Here is a 16,418-nt window from a genome sequence, read left to right as displayed (position 1 = left end):
GTCGAGTTTGATGGACATGCTTTTTGATGGCTCTCACCTTTTTGATGAGAAGGCAAACTCTGCGCTTTAGAGGTTCAAGGATTCTCAAGCTACTGCCTTGGGCCTTTCAGTGCCGGCTCGTCAGCAGTCTGTCTTTTGTCCTTTTCGAGGCTTCAGAGGGGGGCGTGGTACCATGCCAGCCAGAGGTTAGCCACTGTCCTCCGGCTTCACAGCATCCCGTGGGAGGATGTGGGGGTAGTGGTACCGTCAAACCCAGATGGTCTGGCCAGAGGTCGGCCACCACACAGCTCCCCTCTTCCCCAGCGCCCAAGCCCTCCTAGTATGGTTCTGCAAGACCATGTCAGTCCAGTTGGAAGGATGATTCAATTTCATCTCCCTCACTGGCAGTACATAACATTGGACAAATGGGTTTTGCCGATCATACAGAATGGCTATTCCCTTCCCTTCCAGTCCTTCCCTCCCTCCAGTAGAAGAACGGCTGATGGGGGATCCTCTTAGGGAAGATCTGCTCTTGCAGGAGCAGGGGAAGGTTCTCCACCTGAACCTGTCAACTCTGCAGCTTCATGCGTGGAGATTGAGCAGCAGATGATGGTTCATGACCTCCCTCCTGAAGTCTGTAATGTCATTCTGGCAGCCAGGCGTCCCTCTACTAAGACGGTTTACACCTGCCATTGGAAATGTTTTGTATTATATTGTACAGAGAGGTCTATTGATCCTCTTTCTTCTTCTCTTTCTAATATCCTTCTTTTCATTCTGTCACTCGCCCAACAGGGTTCCTCCTTAGGGACTCTTAATGGCTATCTTTCTGCCTTATCGGCTTTTCTTCGCTTGCCTGATCAACAGTCTTTGTTTAAGTCTCCTATTGTACTGAGATTCTTAAAAGGGCTTGTACATATGTTTCCACCTACGCCTTTTGTCATGCCCCAGTGGGACCTTAATCTATTGCTTACTTTTCTTGTGTGCTCCTTTTCAGTCTTTACTTAATTGTCCTCTTCGACTGCTCACTATCAAAGCAGCCTTCTTAGTGACAATCAGATCTGCCAGGAGAGTAAGTGAGATGCAGCCTTTATCATCAAAACCGCCATATCTCACAATATATCCTGATAAGGTAGTCCTCAGAACTCGTGCCTCTTTCCTTCCCAGGGTGGTGACCCCTTTCCATCTGGGTCAGAACATCACCCTGCCCACCTTCTTTGCTCCACCGCATCCCTCTAAAGAAGAGGAGCATCTCCACCGTCTGGACCCAAAAAGAGCATTGTTGTTCTACCTTGACCGCACAAAAGAGTTCCGGGTGGATGACCAACTCTTTGTGGGGTACGTTGGTGCAAAAAAGAGTCTGGCAGTCCAGAAACTAGCCATTTCGCGCTGGGTCATTCTCTGTATTAAAATCTGCTACACTTTGGCTAAGAAGTAGCCTCCTGAGGGCTTGAGAGCTCACTCTACAAGAGTGAAAGCTGCTACCATGGCGTTAGCTTGAGGCGTGTCGGTACTAGACATCTGCCAGGCGGCAACGTGGGCTTCCTTGCACACGTTTGCAAGACACTACTGTCTGGATAGCCAGGTGAGAAGAGAGGGGCATTTTGCTTGCTCGGTCCTGCAGGACTTCCTTGTGTGAAGTATATCTTCGAAACCCACCGCAAGGAGTTAAAGCTTGGGTATCTATTCTAAGGTAAGGAATCTGCAGCTAGAAGTCTCTATCAGATGAACAAGTTACTTACCTTTGGTAAAGAATTATTTGGTAGAGACTTTGTGTAGCTGCAGATTCCTTACACCCACCCAGGCCTCCCCGCTCTGTGGATATATATACTATCTTTTTTCAGATTTGTACCCTTTCTCAAGGGCATGTCATTTTGCTCAGACAATAAGAAAAGAAAAAAAAAGTTGGTTCTTTCATGCATTTCTGGCGTGGGAAGTTGTGGAAAAGAACTGACGTATGCGCTCCGGGGTGGTGCCTTTATAGGAGGCCGTGATGTCACAAACGACTCCAACGATGCCACGTGGAGCCGGACGACGCACATGGATCTGAACGACGCCACCCGACAGGGTGCGTAGGGTAGTGCTCAGCAGAAAAATTCCGGATTCGATGCGGACGCCACAGAATTCTAAGTAAAGGAATCTGCAGCTAGATTGTCTCTACCAGATAATTTGTTACCGAAGGTAAGTAATTTGTTCTTCAATCCTAAACTGCATTTATGGCATCCTGAATAGAACCAACCCAAATGACATCCAAATCCATACGTCCTAGAATTCATTGAATTTGTAGATTTGTGCTACTAAGAAAAAGGATAAAGGGACTTATATTAAGGGAAGAGTGTCTCTCTTGGAGTTTTACTTCCAGTAAGAGTTTCCCAAAGCAGCCTTCTGTGGAGAACTAGCACATCTGTAGGAATTGCAGTCATTCCTTACCAGATTATTTTAATTTCCCTATGGATTTTCTATCACATCAAGGTGTATTCTCCTTCCAAATTGTGTTTTAAGAAATATCTACCATTCCTGCTCCTATATTTAGGCTTTCTATCCAGACAGCCACTCCACTAAGTGCAGATTGCAGTTACTTTTCAGGGACTGCAGTATAGAGGTTGTTATAACCTCTTCTTTGCCCCTTAAGACCTTTTGTACAAGTTCAAATCTCCCCTTAAGACTATGGGCCAGATGTAGCAAAGTGTTTTACCCGTTCTGTCCTTATGGTAAAATGTGTTCGTACATATGGCTCTGTATGCCTTACAGTATAGCGTAGATTATGTTTCTTATGTTTGCCCAGTTCTCTCCTCAAATACAATCCAAATATCATGCTCGATCTGGCGACAAAAGAGCCATGATTCATGAAGATTACGGGACTTGTGGGGGAACACTGTTAATTCTGAAAACAGTTTTGATTGGCCCTAATGTATAGAAGGGACGAAGAACACTTTGTTTTGAGGTGATCTTTGTATTATAGATGTTTATCTTCCTGCTTTTGAGGATTTCAGGACTAACTTCAGTAGAGAAACATATGTGCAGACAACATTCTCATCTGTAAAGGAAATGGGTACACTTTTGTACAAAAGTACAATTACTTTGATTTAAATAAAATATTAAATTTTACATCAGCAGTGCAGCAGTCTGACGAATCTTCCCTCATACACAGAAAGACGGCAGCTATGGTGTAAGTGTTGCACATCCCCCTAGAATAGTAAACGACAAAGTTATATGCTCATATACTATTAACAGATCTGCCAAGCTTCTCTGACCAGTATCTTTGATTTACTGCTTTTGAATTGTGACTTTTCTGCAGTCTGTTCAAAGATGACCACCCTCTGGCACTAGGTATTTCACAACCGGCAAGCTTCCCCCCATAGTATTCTCATCTGCAGTCAGAACAGGAAAGTGGCAGAGGAGGTGGTCCACCTCTTCCTGCAGTCCGCATAATCATCTGTGCTGGGATTCAGTGGTAGTGAAGTTTATTCTGGTTGCCACCATTCTAATTAAATGCATTTTGTACAAATGCGGATCTTGGACTTCTTAGGCAGAGTCAGCAGCACATAAATCAAGTTAACAGTGGTGGTGCTATATGTAAGCCCTCTGTAAATGGGAAGGCCCACCAAAAGTTGTAAAGTATGTGAAACCATAATATGTATGAGTATCAAAAGCACAACATCTTAACACAGTAATTCACGTATTTGTGCACACTATAGAAAGAAATGTCAGTGTGCTCCAGCTGAACCCGAACAGGGGTAGAATAGCAATGGTTTAACAAGCATTGACAAAGCCAGTAGGTCTCTCGTTTGGGCCTACTGATTTTGCCAGTGACCTTAACAGATTCTGCACATCATGTCCAAAACAGAACTCAACGAAAAATGCACCATGACACTGCTGACATCTCATTTTGACGCAGGTGCATTTGTTTTTAAACAAAAAAAAAGATATTTAGCAATCCATGTTGAATTGGTAATTTTTTTTTTAAAAAAGTACAAAAGCCGTTTTATTTTTAACAAAGCAGCTGGGGGGAAATAACACTGGGGTGCTCGTGGGGCGAAGCAACAAGAAGAGTGTGGGTGGAGGGAAGCAACATGGAGGATGCAAGTAACCAGGAGAACCGGGCAAGAAATACACAACAGGTGAGGGAAGAGCACAGGGGTGAGATAGAGACATAGAGAGAGCAACATTGAGTCTGGCAGGAGGGAGAAGAGAAGTACACGAGTAGTGTCAGAAAAGCAAGCAGTAGAATGTCACAAACAATAAGCACAAGCTGAAACACACTAACAAATAACATCCAGTACAAGGAATAATTTTAGTTAAGGCTGGAATCGGAGAAAGAAGAGATTGCTATCAAATGCAAGAATGTAAAAAGAATAATACAGCCTGATTAGTCGTAGACAAGGTAAAGCAGAATTAGTGCAGAAGGATCACACTCACCATAGCACATATTTCAAAGTTCAGAGCACCAGATGATGTACACAAGGTTGTAATTGCCATCTTTTTGTATTCATTACTTAGTATTTATCCATTTAATGCGTCTTTTTATATGTAATCATTATTTTCACTTCTCTTTAATGATTTGTTTTATTTGTTGTAATGTATTGTGTGCTGAAATTTTATTTCCATTTGATGATTTTCTGTTCCACTTATTGTGTAGTATTGTCTGCTTTTATTGATTTTGCAACATATTTACGTTTGATAATGTAAAACCATCTTGATTATTTTTTCCTGTCAGCTTTATTTGTGTTACGTGGGATGTATCCACCCATTCCATTTTTCTTCATCTTCTGCGAATTTCGAATTCTGGGTATTGATTGCTATCTTAAGACTACGGAATTCATATACCAAGCATTACATTCATTTTATTTTTAACCTTAGTTCAACGTATGTGGCAGAATTTCTCACAGCCATCTCCCTTTTTTACTATTTCCTGGGCTATCACCTACCCAACGCTTCAGGATGCATGCTTTTTCAATGCTGCTACTAGGCTATCGTGCACGCTGCGCTCAATTTTCACACTAATCACCTATCCAGTGTTTGAGCATGCTTGCTTCATGTATGTGGATCTTTTTAACCCACCATTTTCTTCCGGGTCTCTCAGAGACACCAAATGCATTCGAGCCCCTTGCAGCCCTGAGGACATTTGCTTCAAGGGTGATGAGTAACCAATACTAAATTGCCAGCACTGTGATTAGTACGCTGCCCGGACTCGCCTTTCGCCCAGTGATTTTACCTGCACTCCCAATAGCCCTCTAATACGATGTAAGATTCTCCTCCTCACAATCAGGCTGTTGAGCGCTCACCACCTCCTGCAAATATTGTCTTATGCAGAGCAAGACGCTTAGGCATTTGATGCCCTAGCACATTTTGCACACTTTACAGTTGGTGTAGGTTCTCAATGTTTGTTTAGGGGTGCTGTTAGAAATGGGGTCTCTGGTTGGCAGTTAGTTTGCACTCTGTCCTAGCAGGGACCCTCACTCTAGTCCAGGTAAGAGAGATACATAGCTCAGATAACCCCTGTTCACCCCCTTGGTAGCTTGGCTCAAGCAGTCAGGCTTATCTCAGAGGCAATGTGTAAAGCATTTGTACAACACACACAGTAACACAGTAAAAACACCACAGAATCACTCAACACCAGTTTAAAAAAATAGGCAATATTTATCTGAGTCAAACAAGACCAAAACGACAAAAATCCAACATACACAAGCAAAGGTAGGAATTTTCAAAGATTAAACTTCAATACAGGGCTTAGAAACACAATTGCTTCAATTTGGTGTTATCACGGCCTCATGACAGTCTTTCCCAACAATGCGACGCCAATGGCGCCGTTCACAGGATCGAATGGACCCCCAAGTACAATTCCTTTGGTAGCAAGGAAACAAGCCGGTGCGCAGGGTCGGGGAGGTGAGGCATTGCTGGATCAGGTGCAGTGTTGGATCCTTACTGCAGAGCAGGGGAGGTGATGTGGTGTCGGTGCGATGTGTCGGTTCCTTACGCTCCAGTGAAGTCGATGAATCCTGTGGGTCAAGACGCGTTGGGGCGAACTCACGGGGTCGCGGTCACGCCACTATGCTGCAGGCCTCCCGGTGGAGTCGGGTATTACGGACTTTGGTGACACTGTGCTTGTGACTCACGAAAGTCACAGGACGTCAGCGGCGTCAGGCCTGCAATGTTTGGCGGGGTCGTCACACTCCAGCGAGGACCAGGGCTTCAGTTGCAGGCGGGGTCAAGCAGCGGCATCGGTCCGGGTGTCATATTGAATCAGTGCACTGTTTTGTTTTTCAACCAGCTTTCACTCCCAGGAGCCCAGAAACTGGAGTAGGCCCCACCTGACAAGCTAGGATCCACAGCAAGTAGACCCAGAGGATGGTATGTGAAGTCTTTGCTGTCCCCGAGTCTTCTTAACAGGAGACAAGCTCAGTCCAAGCCCTTGGAGACACTTCACAGGCAGGATTGGAGAAAGCAAAGTCTAGTCATTTCCCTCTTAGGCAGAAGCAGCAGCAGCAGCTGGCCAGCACAGCAAAGCAACAGGCAGAGTGGCAGGTCCTCCTCAAGCATTAAGCGCTTCTCCTTGGCAGAGGTTCCTCTTGATCCAGAAGAAATCTAAAATTCTGGGGTTTTGTGTCTACTACTTATACCCATTTCTGCCTTTGAAGTTGGCAAACTTCAAAGGAAAGTCTCTGGTCTTTACAAGGTCATGCCTTGCCCAAGACACACACCAGGGGGCTGGAGACTGCATTGTGTGAGGACAGGCACAGCCCTTTCAGTTGCAGGTGTGAGCTCCTCTCTCCCCACTCTAGCCCAGGAATGTCACCAGGATATGCAGGACACTCCCCAGCTCCCTTTGTTTCACCGTCCAGAGGGAATTAACAAACAGCCCAACTGTCCATCTGACCCAGACGTGGATTCCACAAACAGGCAGAGCCACAGAATGGTTAAGAAAGAAAATGTCCACTTTCTAAAAGTGGCATTTTCCAACTGACAATCCAAAAACCAACTTTATCAAACAATGTATTTTTAAATTGTGAGTTCAGAGGCCCCAAACTTTAAATCGCTATCTGCTCCCACCGGGAGACTACCCTTAAAAGATATTTAAAGGCAATCTCCATGTTTTCCTATGAGAAAGATAGGCTTTGAAATAGTGAAACACGAATTTGGCAGTATTTCACTATCAGGACATGTAAAACACACCAGTACATTTCCTACCTTATAAATACACTGCACCCTGCACTTGGAGCTACCCAGAGCCTACCTTAGGGGTGACTTACCTGTAGTAAAAGGAAATGTTAGGGCCTGGCAAGTGGGTACACTTGCCAGGTCGAATTGGCAGTGCAGGGCTGCACACACAGACACTGCAGTGTCAGGTCTGAGACATGTTTACAGGGCTAGTCATGTGTGTGACACAATCAGTGCTGCAGGCCCATTAGTAGCATTTGCTTTACAAGCCCTGGGCACCTCTAGGGCCCATTACTAGGGACTTACTAGTAAATCAAATATGCCAATCAGGGATAACCAATCACCAACACAAGTTAGACAGAGAGCACTTGCATTTTAGTAGTGGTAAATGTCTACAGTGTCAAAACCAGCCAAAATGAATTACAGCACAGGGTCCAAAAACAGGAGATCAGAAGCAAAAAGTGTAGGGAAACCACTCCAAGAGCTGCCAAGTCGAACATGCCATGTACAAATACTTTGATGTTTGAAGTTTGGGAGCATGCAGAGCAACCACTATATTGTAATGGTCTGAGTGGTGGTAGGACCCCTGGAAGTTGTGATAGATCATTTCATGGATATAAGAAAGGTATGTTTTAACAACTTTGGGGGTTATTCTAACTTTGGAGGAGGTGTTAATCCGTCCCAAAAGTGACGGAAAAGTGACGGATTTACCACCAGCCGTATTACGAGTCCATTATATCCTATGGAACTCGTAATACGGCTGGTGGTATATCCGTCACTTTACCGTCACTTTTGGGACGGATTAACACTCCTCCAAAGTTAGAATAACCCCCTTAGTGTTTGATGTCTTGTAGAAGGTAGTCTTCTGTGAAATTCGTAATTATCATTCACATGCACCTCCTGTAACTTTTCATGCACACTCCCTACACCCCCGCAGGAACAGCATCTAGCACCCTACTCACTCACACAAACCAGCCACATGCTCACGCTAACACAGACCAAACATAACAAACAAAATGGCACACTAATATGCGTGCTAGTTAATACCCACTTGCTCACCAAACACACCACAGATATATGAGACTTGCTGTACAACCACGTTCCAGACCTGCTCTTTAACACATAAATATGGCTGAATCCAACCTGGTGACCAGACATCAATACAGCTTTCCCCACTGGCTACAGCATGGTCAGGCAAGACCACCAGCACAACCCCGAGGTGGAGTCACCATCATATTCAAAGTTTCCATCAGCTGCCCCAACCTAAACTGGCACCCCTGCCTTCTACTGGAATGCCTCACATTGACTATGTGCATTACAGCCAACTTCTCCCTGGGTGGAACCCTTGTATACTGCTCGCCAGGACCCTGCACCAATTTTGCCAGCAGCATCACTGACTTTGTCGCACCCCTTGTCATCACCACTATCACTTTCATTCACTTCACAGACCTTAACTGTCACCTAGAAGACCCCACTGAACCAAAATTTATATCTCTTCTAAAACACTTTGGAAACCTTTACCTCACCCAGAAGGTTACTGATACCACCCAGACTCCTGGAAACCTATTGAACCTGAGTTTCTCCTCAATCAGTCAAGAAGTCAGAACCTATGACCTAGACAGACTAGGGCCTTGTCAGTTTCAGGCATACCCATCCCACACCACCACAGAACCGCCTGCCACAGCTGGAAAAGCATCTCAAAAGAGTACTGAGCACAAGCTGAAGCACACCAGCGCCTTGTGGAAAGCCATCAAAAAACTAAATAGCTGGATCACCACTCAATTACAACCCAAGGGCAAGAGCTTGAGCACAGGTCCGCTGGTACACAGAGGAAATCATTCTGACGTAACACCATTACAATGAACTGGAGCCCAAATGAAGAACAAGTTACGACACCCCAGATAAAGACATCTCCTGATCAGCCCTAAGATGCTACTACCAGCAGATACAGAACACCGAGCGCACAGCTCTTGGAAATCACTCCAACTCCAGCACTACATAGCATCAATTACATCTTCACTATCGTCAAAAATTTTACAGCGCCGCCACCAACATCACTCCCTCTTAAGACCCTTGCAACAAACTCACAGAAATTTTCTGTAACAAAATGATCTCCATTTACGGCAACCTCGATGCTCGACTAGTACCCATCACCGTTCCAGCTTAACTTGCAGTCACGGCTGATGAACTGAAACCTGGCCTCCTGGCCTGCAGTCACCACTGCTGAAGTCACTGCTAACATGAACACCATTCACTTGGGGGTTCCATCTGACCTCTACCCCCACCACGTCTTCACCAAATGACTCCTAATGATCATCAAAGCACTAATACCCATCCTCATTTCTTCCGTCCACGCAGCCACATATCTGGCCACCTGGAATCATGCCACTGTCATGGCGCTGCTCAAGAAACCAGCCAGGCTTTCTAACTACTGACCCATCTCCTGTCTAGCATACCTGGCAGAGGTCTTAGAAAAACTAATCAACCAATGCCTCAAAAACCACCTCAGCAACCGCAAGCTCCTCCACACCACACAGTCCTGATTCAGGCCGAACCACAGTACAGGAACATCACTCATCACCACAGACGACATCCATGTGATCCTTGGCAGAGGAGATACAGAAGTCCCCTTTCTCCTGGACCTGAAAGTTACAGACGTACCATGGGACTCCAACTGGCGGCCAACCAAACTCGGTCCCACAGCTACACCCAGAACCTCAGAATAATCAACAACCAACTGGATATGGCTACACAAATCAATATCGTCACTGCTCTCTGCTTTCACGCCTTCAAGATGCTAAGGAAGATCTTGAAATGGCTCCCGAACAATACTAGAAAAGCTGTTACTCATGCCTTAGTTATCAGCAAGTCAAATTATCGGAACACCCTCTATGCCAGGATCACCAAGCGTTTCACTAGAAGACTACAAACCATCCAGAATATCGGTAGTCAGGCTCATCCTCAACCCCTCACACAGAACTCACATCACACCACTCCTAAGTGAACTACACTAGCTCCCGATACACAAATGTGCTCGATTCAATCTCCTCACACACACACGTTCAAGAAACACAACTTAACCTATCTGAATAGTTACATCTACGTTCACCAGCCACCCAACACCTCCTCTCTGCAGGACTCCTAATTGCACACATCCCACGCATACACACAACCACATTAGGAGGATGAACGTTCACTTACATCGCTCCTAAAGCATGGAACGACCACCCACACCACATCAGAGCCTCCTTTTCTCATCTTGAATTCCACAATAAACCTATGACCTGTTTTCTTTCTCAACCCACCTACTATAGGCAGGGCTAAACACACACCTGCTCAGCGCCAGGACATCTTTACTGGTGATGGTGCACTCAACAAATACATACATCATTGTGTTAGTCCCTTTCACAGACCTAATCCCTAATTAGTGATCATGCAGAAGATTTGTGTCATGTTCTGCTGTAGTCCTGTTAAAGCCTGCCCAGTAAGGTGGCCTAGAAAGACTTGCAAAAGACCAAAAACAATTAATAACTCAGAGCATGCTTTTGGCTTTTTCAAGAATGTGGTGATAATTGGCTGTTTCAGAAGTTGTATCTTGGGGAGGGACACATTTAGCATATCTGTGATTTCTGAGGCAAGAGTCGTGCAGAAGTCCTTCATGCACGTGTCTAAACATGGCTGTGTGGACACCCTGAAGGCTTTGATGATGCTAGCTAGTTTAATGCTCTCAGTCTCTGAACTTGTTAAATATCTTTCTTTAAAAATTTAAAAATAAAAGACTGACCAAGCACAACAGTCTGATTGTTTTACCATTCCCATAAAGTCATTCACAGTAGACTGAAAACCTTAATTGTTTACAATAATTTTACCAGAGTGTTTACTTTATAACCAGTATTTGAGACCTCTTGTGTTTTTAGTAAAAGAATCACGATGCTGACTTGTAGTTAAACTATGGAAAATTTGACAACATTTTAAAATATCCCAGTATTTAGTTGAACTAACATTTGAAATTAATGTTATAGTTTGTATGTTCTGTGCAGTATAAATAGTGCACTTTACATTAACATTGTTTAAAGGTTGTTGTAAAATAGCAATAGTGTGTGTAAAATGGTGTCACTGGCAAACAGCACAACTTTTTAAATTGTTTTATATTCAGTAGCTCATGATTAGAGGAAAACTATTTGAACTTACAAAAGAAATCTGTACAAATGGTTTAAAGCTAGTTATTTGAAACCCAGATTCTCCACTTATTACTATCGATTCCAGATTGACATATCATGCTAGGCTTGAAGATCACTTTTTTGCAGTTGTGTTATCCATGCTGGAATTCATTTATTCAAGTATTGTCTCTCATGTGCTGCATATATTTAGCTCTCTTTCTTTTTGCACCAGTAATTTACATAAAGTAAATCAATTCTAGCTTCCAAAAAAAGGTGGCGTGTTGTACATTGCCATAATATTTTGAAAAGTTATTCATTTCACTTATCTTCTGTCAATGTAAACCTTTTCCTTGGGAAGGCGTGTGCTCAATGATATGGGGGCTGTGGTCAAAGTCCAAATCGTAACAATGTTGTTGCCACACACAAGACTATAAAGTAATTATAGGTGTGTGTAAAAAAAAGTAGTATTGTGTTCAGTGTCTGACTCCTCCAACTCTCTTACTTCATGATCTTTTAACTTTATGTATCTCATCTTATAAGGAATAGCAAGACTGCAGGAAGTTACTGGTCTCTCTGACTACTGCAGTAATAAACCTCAGCAAACATATATGGAACGCTCTGTCCATATCTAAAACGGCTGATACATTGTGGCAAGCTCATCATTAGTGATCCACTTGAATAGTCTAGACATGAGCAAGCAAATAGAAAAAAAACTTGAACAACGACTATTCATAATGCAATTGATACCACCTAGCGAGATCTATGCTTATAATTTTGAGAACATAAAATTTTGAGTCTGCTCCGCTGTCATTTGTTTTGACTTGCTTCTTCTGAGGCAGTCACTTCAGACCATGAAGTACCTTGTTTATTCCGATCACCTGAAGATACTACAGTGACTTACTTTGCCAGCTTACCTGTGCTTAGGAATGGTGCTGATAATGTTCCACGAACTTCAGTAGCCAATTAAAGTTCCGAACCCAGGGCGAGAATCTGAGGAGGTGATTTGCTCTCAGGAAAACTTGCATTACACCCTATTGCCAAAGAAAGTTCCTTTGGATGATGTCAGATCGTAAGATTCACTGCAGTAGAAGAGCCCTAAAGACAAGCTGCTGACAAACTAGAAAAAATGTGAATTTAAAACATACCTTTGATAGCTCATACTGCTGTCAGAGGCATGATTATCAGTGTCTTCGGGACAAACTAGTGCCTTCGTCATCCCCCACTAACCATTGCTATTGCCATCACATGTGGTCCTGTTACCTGGGGAGTAGGAGATGCACATAGGGTCGGGTACTGGCTCACCACGGGCAAGACCCTCCTCTGTCGCAAAGGCTCAGGGTTATGCTGGCAGCCACAACCATGAGGGAGTTAACAAGTCTGTGTAACCGCTAAATTACACCAAGAACCCTTCACCCTTGCATACGAAGACTTTGGGAATATTTAAAGTAAGCATACCTCGTTGTAACCATGATATGTATGACTAAAATCTATGTTTAAAAAATCCATAGGACTAGAAAAACACAGCATGACTTAAACAGTATTCCAGAGACAGAAAATTATATACCAAGAAAATGAAATAAAAAGCTTTCAAGACTTGTGTCCAACAAAGACCAATAAATTGTGATATCTTTTGCATCCTATGGGTTTTCTTAGGAACTAGAGTCGGAAGGTGACAAACTTATTTTAAAATATTTTGGCAACATTATTTTAAAAATAAAATGGAGGCAGTCGGGTTGTCTGCCTCCACAGTGAGAACTAGCCGAAGTGCTCCACAGAATATTTTTTACTACTCTCTTTTGCTCTGAATCTTAATACCAAGGGCATATTTTAGTTGATTGCATGAAGCTCTTGAATGCAATTTGGTAACTGGACGCCTCTAGAATGTTTATATTCACAGAGATAATTTAAACCCATACATTATTCAACTGAATGACTTTTCTCCAAAACGTTTACAGTTCTCTTTTTTACGAAGTCGATAATAACTTTTACAGTGATTTTTAAGAGAGCTATCTGATATTTCCAGCAATGTGAACAATACTTTGCATGCCAGTAGCATATGAAAGCTTTGCATGCACTTTGTCACTTTAGAGAACCTAACTCTAATTCAAACTCATGTGAAGCTTTTCAGATCATCCTGTGCAACATGTTTTCTACTTCTGCATCCTCTAAAGATATTAACATATTTCTTTAAGTTCAAATGGACACAAAGGTATGCAGATTCTGGCATGTGTATACGTAGGTAAACTTTTAATTTGCTGGTTTTGTTAAAATAAAACATTACATTTATAATACATTTCAAATAAAGTACAGAGCACTAAATTGTGTTCAAAATATGTACATTGTATTGTTCAACTCTAGATATCCATGCTTATCTTTTGCACGTTTGGGTTCTTTTCTCAGTTACGTGTTTTGATTTTTCAAACTTGGTATTTTTTCATACAGAGAATCGGACTTGCAAAAACAGTTTGATGAAGAAAAACTTTCTTTGCAGAAATCCATTGGTGTCACTAGTGCCTTAATCACAGAAAAAGACAAAGAGCTTGAAAAACTCAGAAATGAGGTAAAGATTTGTATTTCTTCATTTTTGTTTATGGTATTTATGTAGTACAATGGGGTGGTGTGTATATCTAACAACTAGTATAATAGTTTCTGTGAAAAGAATGATCAAGAGTGCTAAAAAGTAAAATGATCAACTGAAACTCCCAAACTAGGTTCAGTAATTTAGGAAGATTAGGGGTGAGGAATGTTTGATCTTGTTGAAAATGTAGAATGTTTCTTTGACACACCAGTCCCTCTTCAGCGTAATGTAGTTATATATCTGTCTGGATGCTGCACGTCCACAAAGGTCGAACATTAAATGCTTTGCTTACTTTATATCAGTGCATGTGCATAGCGTTCTATGTAACGCATGTTTCTACACATTTCCTTCATCTTCATGCTTAAATGTTTTCACATTTTTGTATAGTAGACATGTACATCACCGATTTGCACTGCTTCTCAAAAACAGTAGGGGAATACTTAACACATCACATACATTGTGTAAGGTGTGGGGCTAGAAAAATCATGGCAGTTTGTTACCATTTCAAAACCATTTCATTTGTTTCTTCCCCTGTGAATACCGTTGCTGTTCATTTTTCACCTCCTACTCTAAACATGTAGTGTGATTGAATACGGGGTGTGCATTGCATAATATTTTTTAACCCCTAAAATACTTGGGGCGTGAGTCCTGAAAAAGTACACGTATTGGTAGACCAGGCTTTTTTCCCCCAATTCACAGCCCCTCTCAGATTTACCCCTTGACACCTGCGGACGACACAGGTTTCCATGCACACTACTGGGAATATCTTTTGACTACTACTGCCCAGTGCTGAAATTTATATAGTGCTGATTTCAGTATAAGCCCGTTGTGCAAATATGATTTGTTTTTTTCTTTTTTTACCTCCATGGGAAAACATTTTCCCTGTGGAGAAACGCCCTTACACTGCACCCTCCTAAGTGTGAGGATGATCTGTTCCCTTTCCTATCCTAGTGTAGAAGCTTCAAAACTCAGGAAAAATCGAAGACAGGAGCGCGCCAAGAAAGGTAAAGAAAAATTTATTTTAACGTGACACAGAGAACCTGACTGGCAAAACCAAGTTCAAGAGTCCAATTTGCGGAACTAACACACAATCTGTTAACCCCTCAAACCACAAAGGCGTAACCAGGTTTTTTACATTTGGTCCTATTACTTATCGCCACCTGATCAATTTCTCGAACATTACAACCAAGATTCCAGTTACAGTTTCATAACATTGGTACATAAGGTCAGATAGGCAAAAATAGTTACAGTACTTATGAAATAATGGCCTATGTTCGACACATGTTGATCATGGGGCTTCCACTCAGATAAACAACACATGCACAGGAAGATAAATGTCTTAATGTATTGCTCAAGCTAGCATGCAAGAGAGTACATCATGGTGCTGTCCTCGTGGCAAGCCTTGCATCATAACTGCGTTCCAAGCTTACAAAGTGAAAAACAGTAAACATGGTCCTTCAGAGTTGTGAGCTTTTTCAACAACAAGCCTTGCTTACCATTGAGTATCACAGGGTCAGGAAATCCATCGTGGATTCCATTCCTAATAACATAATTGCAATTCTACACTGGAAGGGGAGTTATTCCAGCTCTTCAGTGGAAAGGATCAGATAAGAGTTTGTGAATGCTGACAAACATATGTGTTTATAGGTGTTCACAAACTTACAAGACAAACACCACCTTGTCATGCTCACGTCCCACCCCTTGCATGGGAGTTACCTCTGGGGATTTTCTGTACTGGTGGAAAAATCCACAGTAGTAAATCATTTTACTGCTGCCAGGGTTTTTATTATTATTACTTAAATGTGTAGATGAGGTGTTCGGGTGCTTCAAATATAGGTTTATGGATGACAATATTGTGTGGTTGGTTATCTCAATTGTATTGCACTTCCATGACTATTCACCTGACTTGCTCAGGAACCCCTGTCATCTATCTGAAGATAAAGGGCAATTTTTTTCAAGTTAGTGTGGCTTACCCCAGAATTATGTTAACATTGGTCCTGAATTTCTCTAACTCTGACTCAAAAAGAATTACGCCATGACTCTCCATTAACATGTGCATGGGTTGCACATGCGTAAAGTGCATCTCGATTTTTGTGAATCATGTGCAGTGCGGCCAACGTTAAGTTACGCCTTTTTGGTCAGCTGTCAAATTAAATTGTAATTGGCAAACGTTTTTATATTCAGCCACACTGCTGCCAACAACAGCTTGAGGCTTTTGTGATGCTAAGAATTCCTTAGTGTTCCTAATAAAAATGAAAATCAGTGTAGAGTACGAAACATGAGAAAAAATATTGTTGCTTTGTAGAATGAAATGCTTAGTGCCATGCATGCTACTGATTGTTGCTAACAAACTTTGACCAGGCTCAGGGTAGGAAAGAAAGGTTTAGTTTTCAGCCTTCAGTTTGTACTTGACTCCACCATCAACTAGCGTGCCAGTTGTGATTCTGGTAATTTGGATCCCTCGCCACTGAGTTTGCTGAGTCATCTCCCGTAAGTCAGAGCATAAATGATCCGAAATAAGCGATACATATGTGATGACATTCTAC

At 42.5% G+C, this 16,418-nt stretch overlaps 1 protein-coding gene across 14 annotated transcripts in view; it reads left to right on the top strand.

The window, feature by feature from the left end:
- The window catches only part of CLIP1 (CAP-Gly domain containing linker protein 1), a 543,241-nt gene that overhangs the window by 460,157 nt on the left and 66,666 nt on the right, over positions 1-16,418 (top strand). For all 14 annotated transcript variants that reach the window (XM_069214950.1, XM_069214948.1, XM_069214943.1 and 11 more), the window contains one exon: positions 13,737-13,854. In XM_069214950.1, the coding sequence (XP_069071051.1) occupies positions 13,737-13,854 (118 nt within the window). The remainder of the gene's footprint in view (positions 1-13,736; positions 13,855-16,418) is intronic.

This window comes from Pleurodeles waltl, chromosome 11 (assembly GCF_031143425.1).
Source record: "Pleurodeles waltl isolate 20211129_DDA chromosome 11, aPleWal1.hap1.20221129, whole genome shotgun sequence".
Taxonomy (NCBI): domain Eukaryota; kingdom Metazoa; phylum Chordata; class Amphibia; order Caudata; family Salamandridae; genus Pleurodeles; species Pleurodeles waltl.
This window is presented reverse-complemented; position numbering and strand designations above follow the sequence as displayed.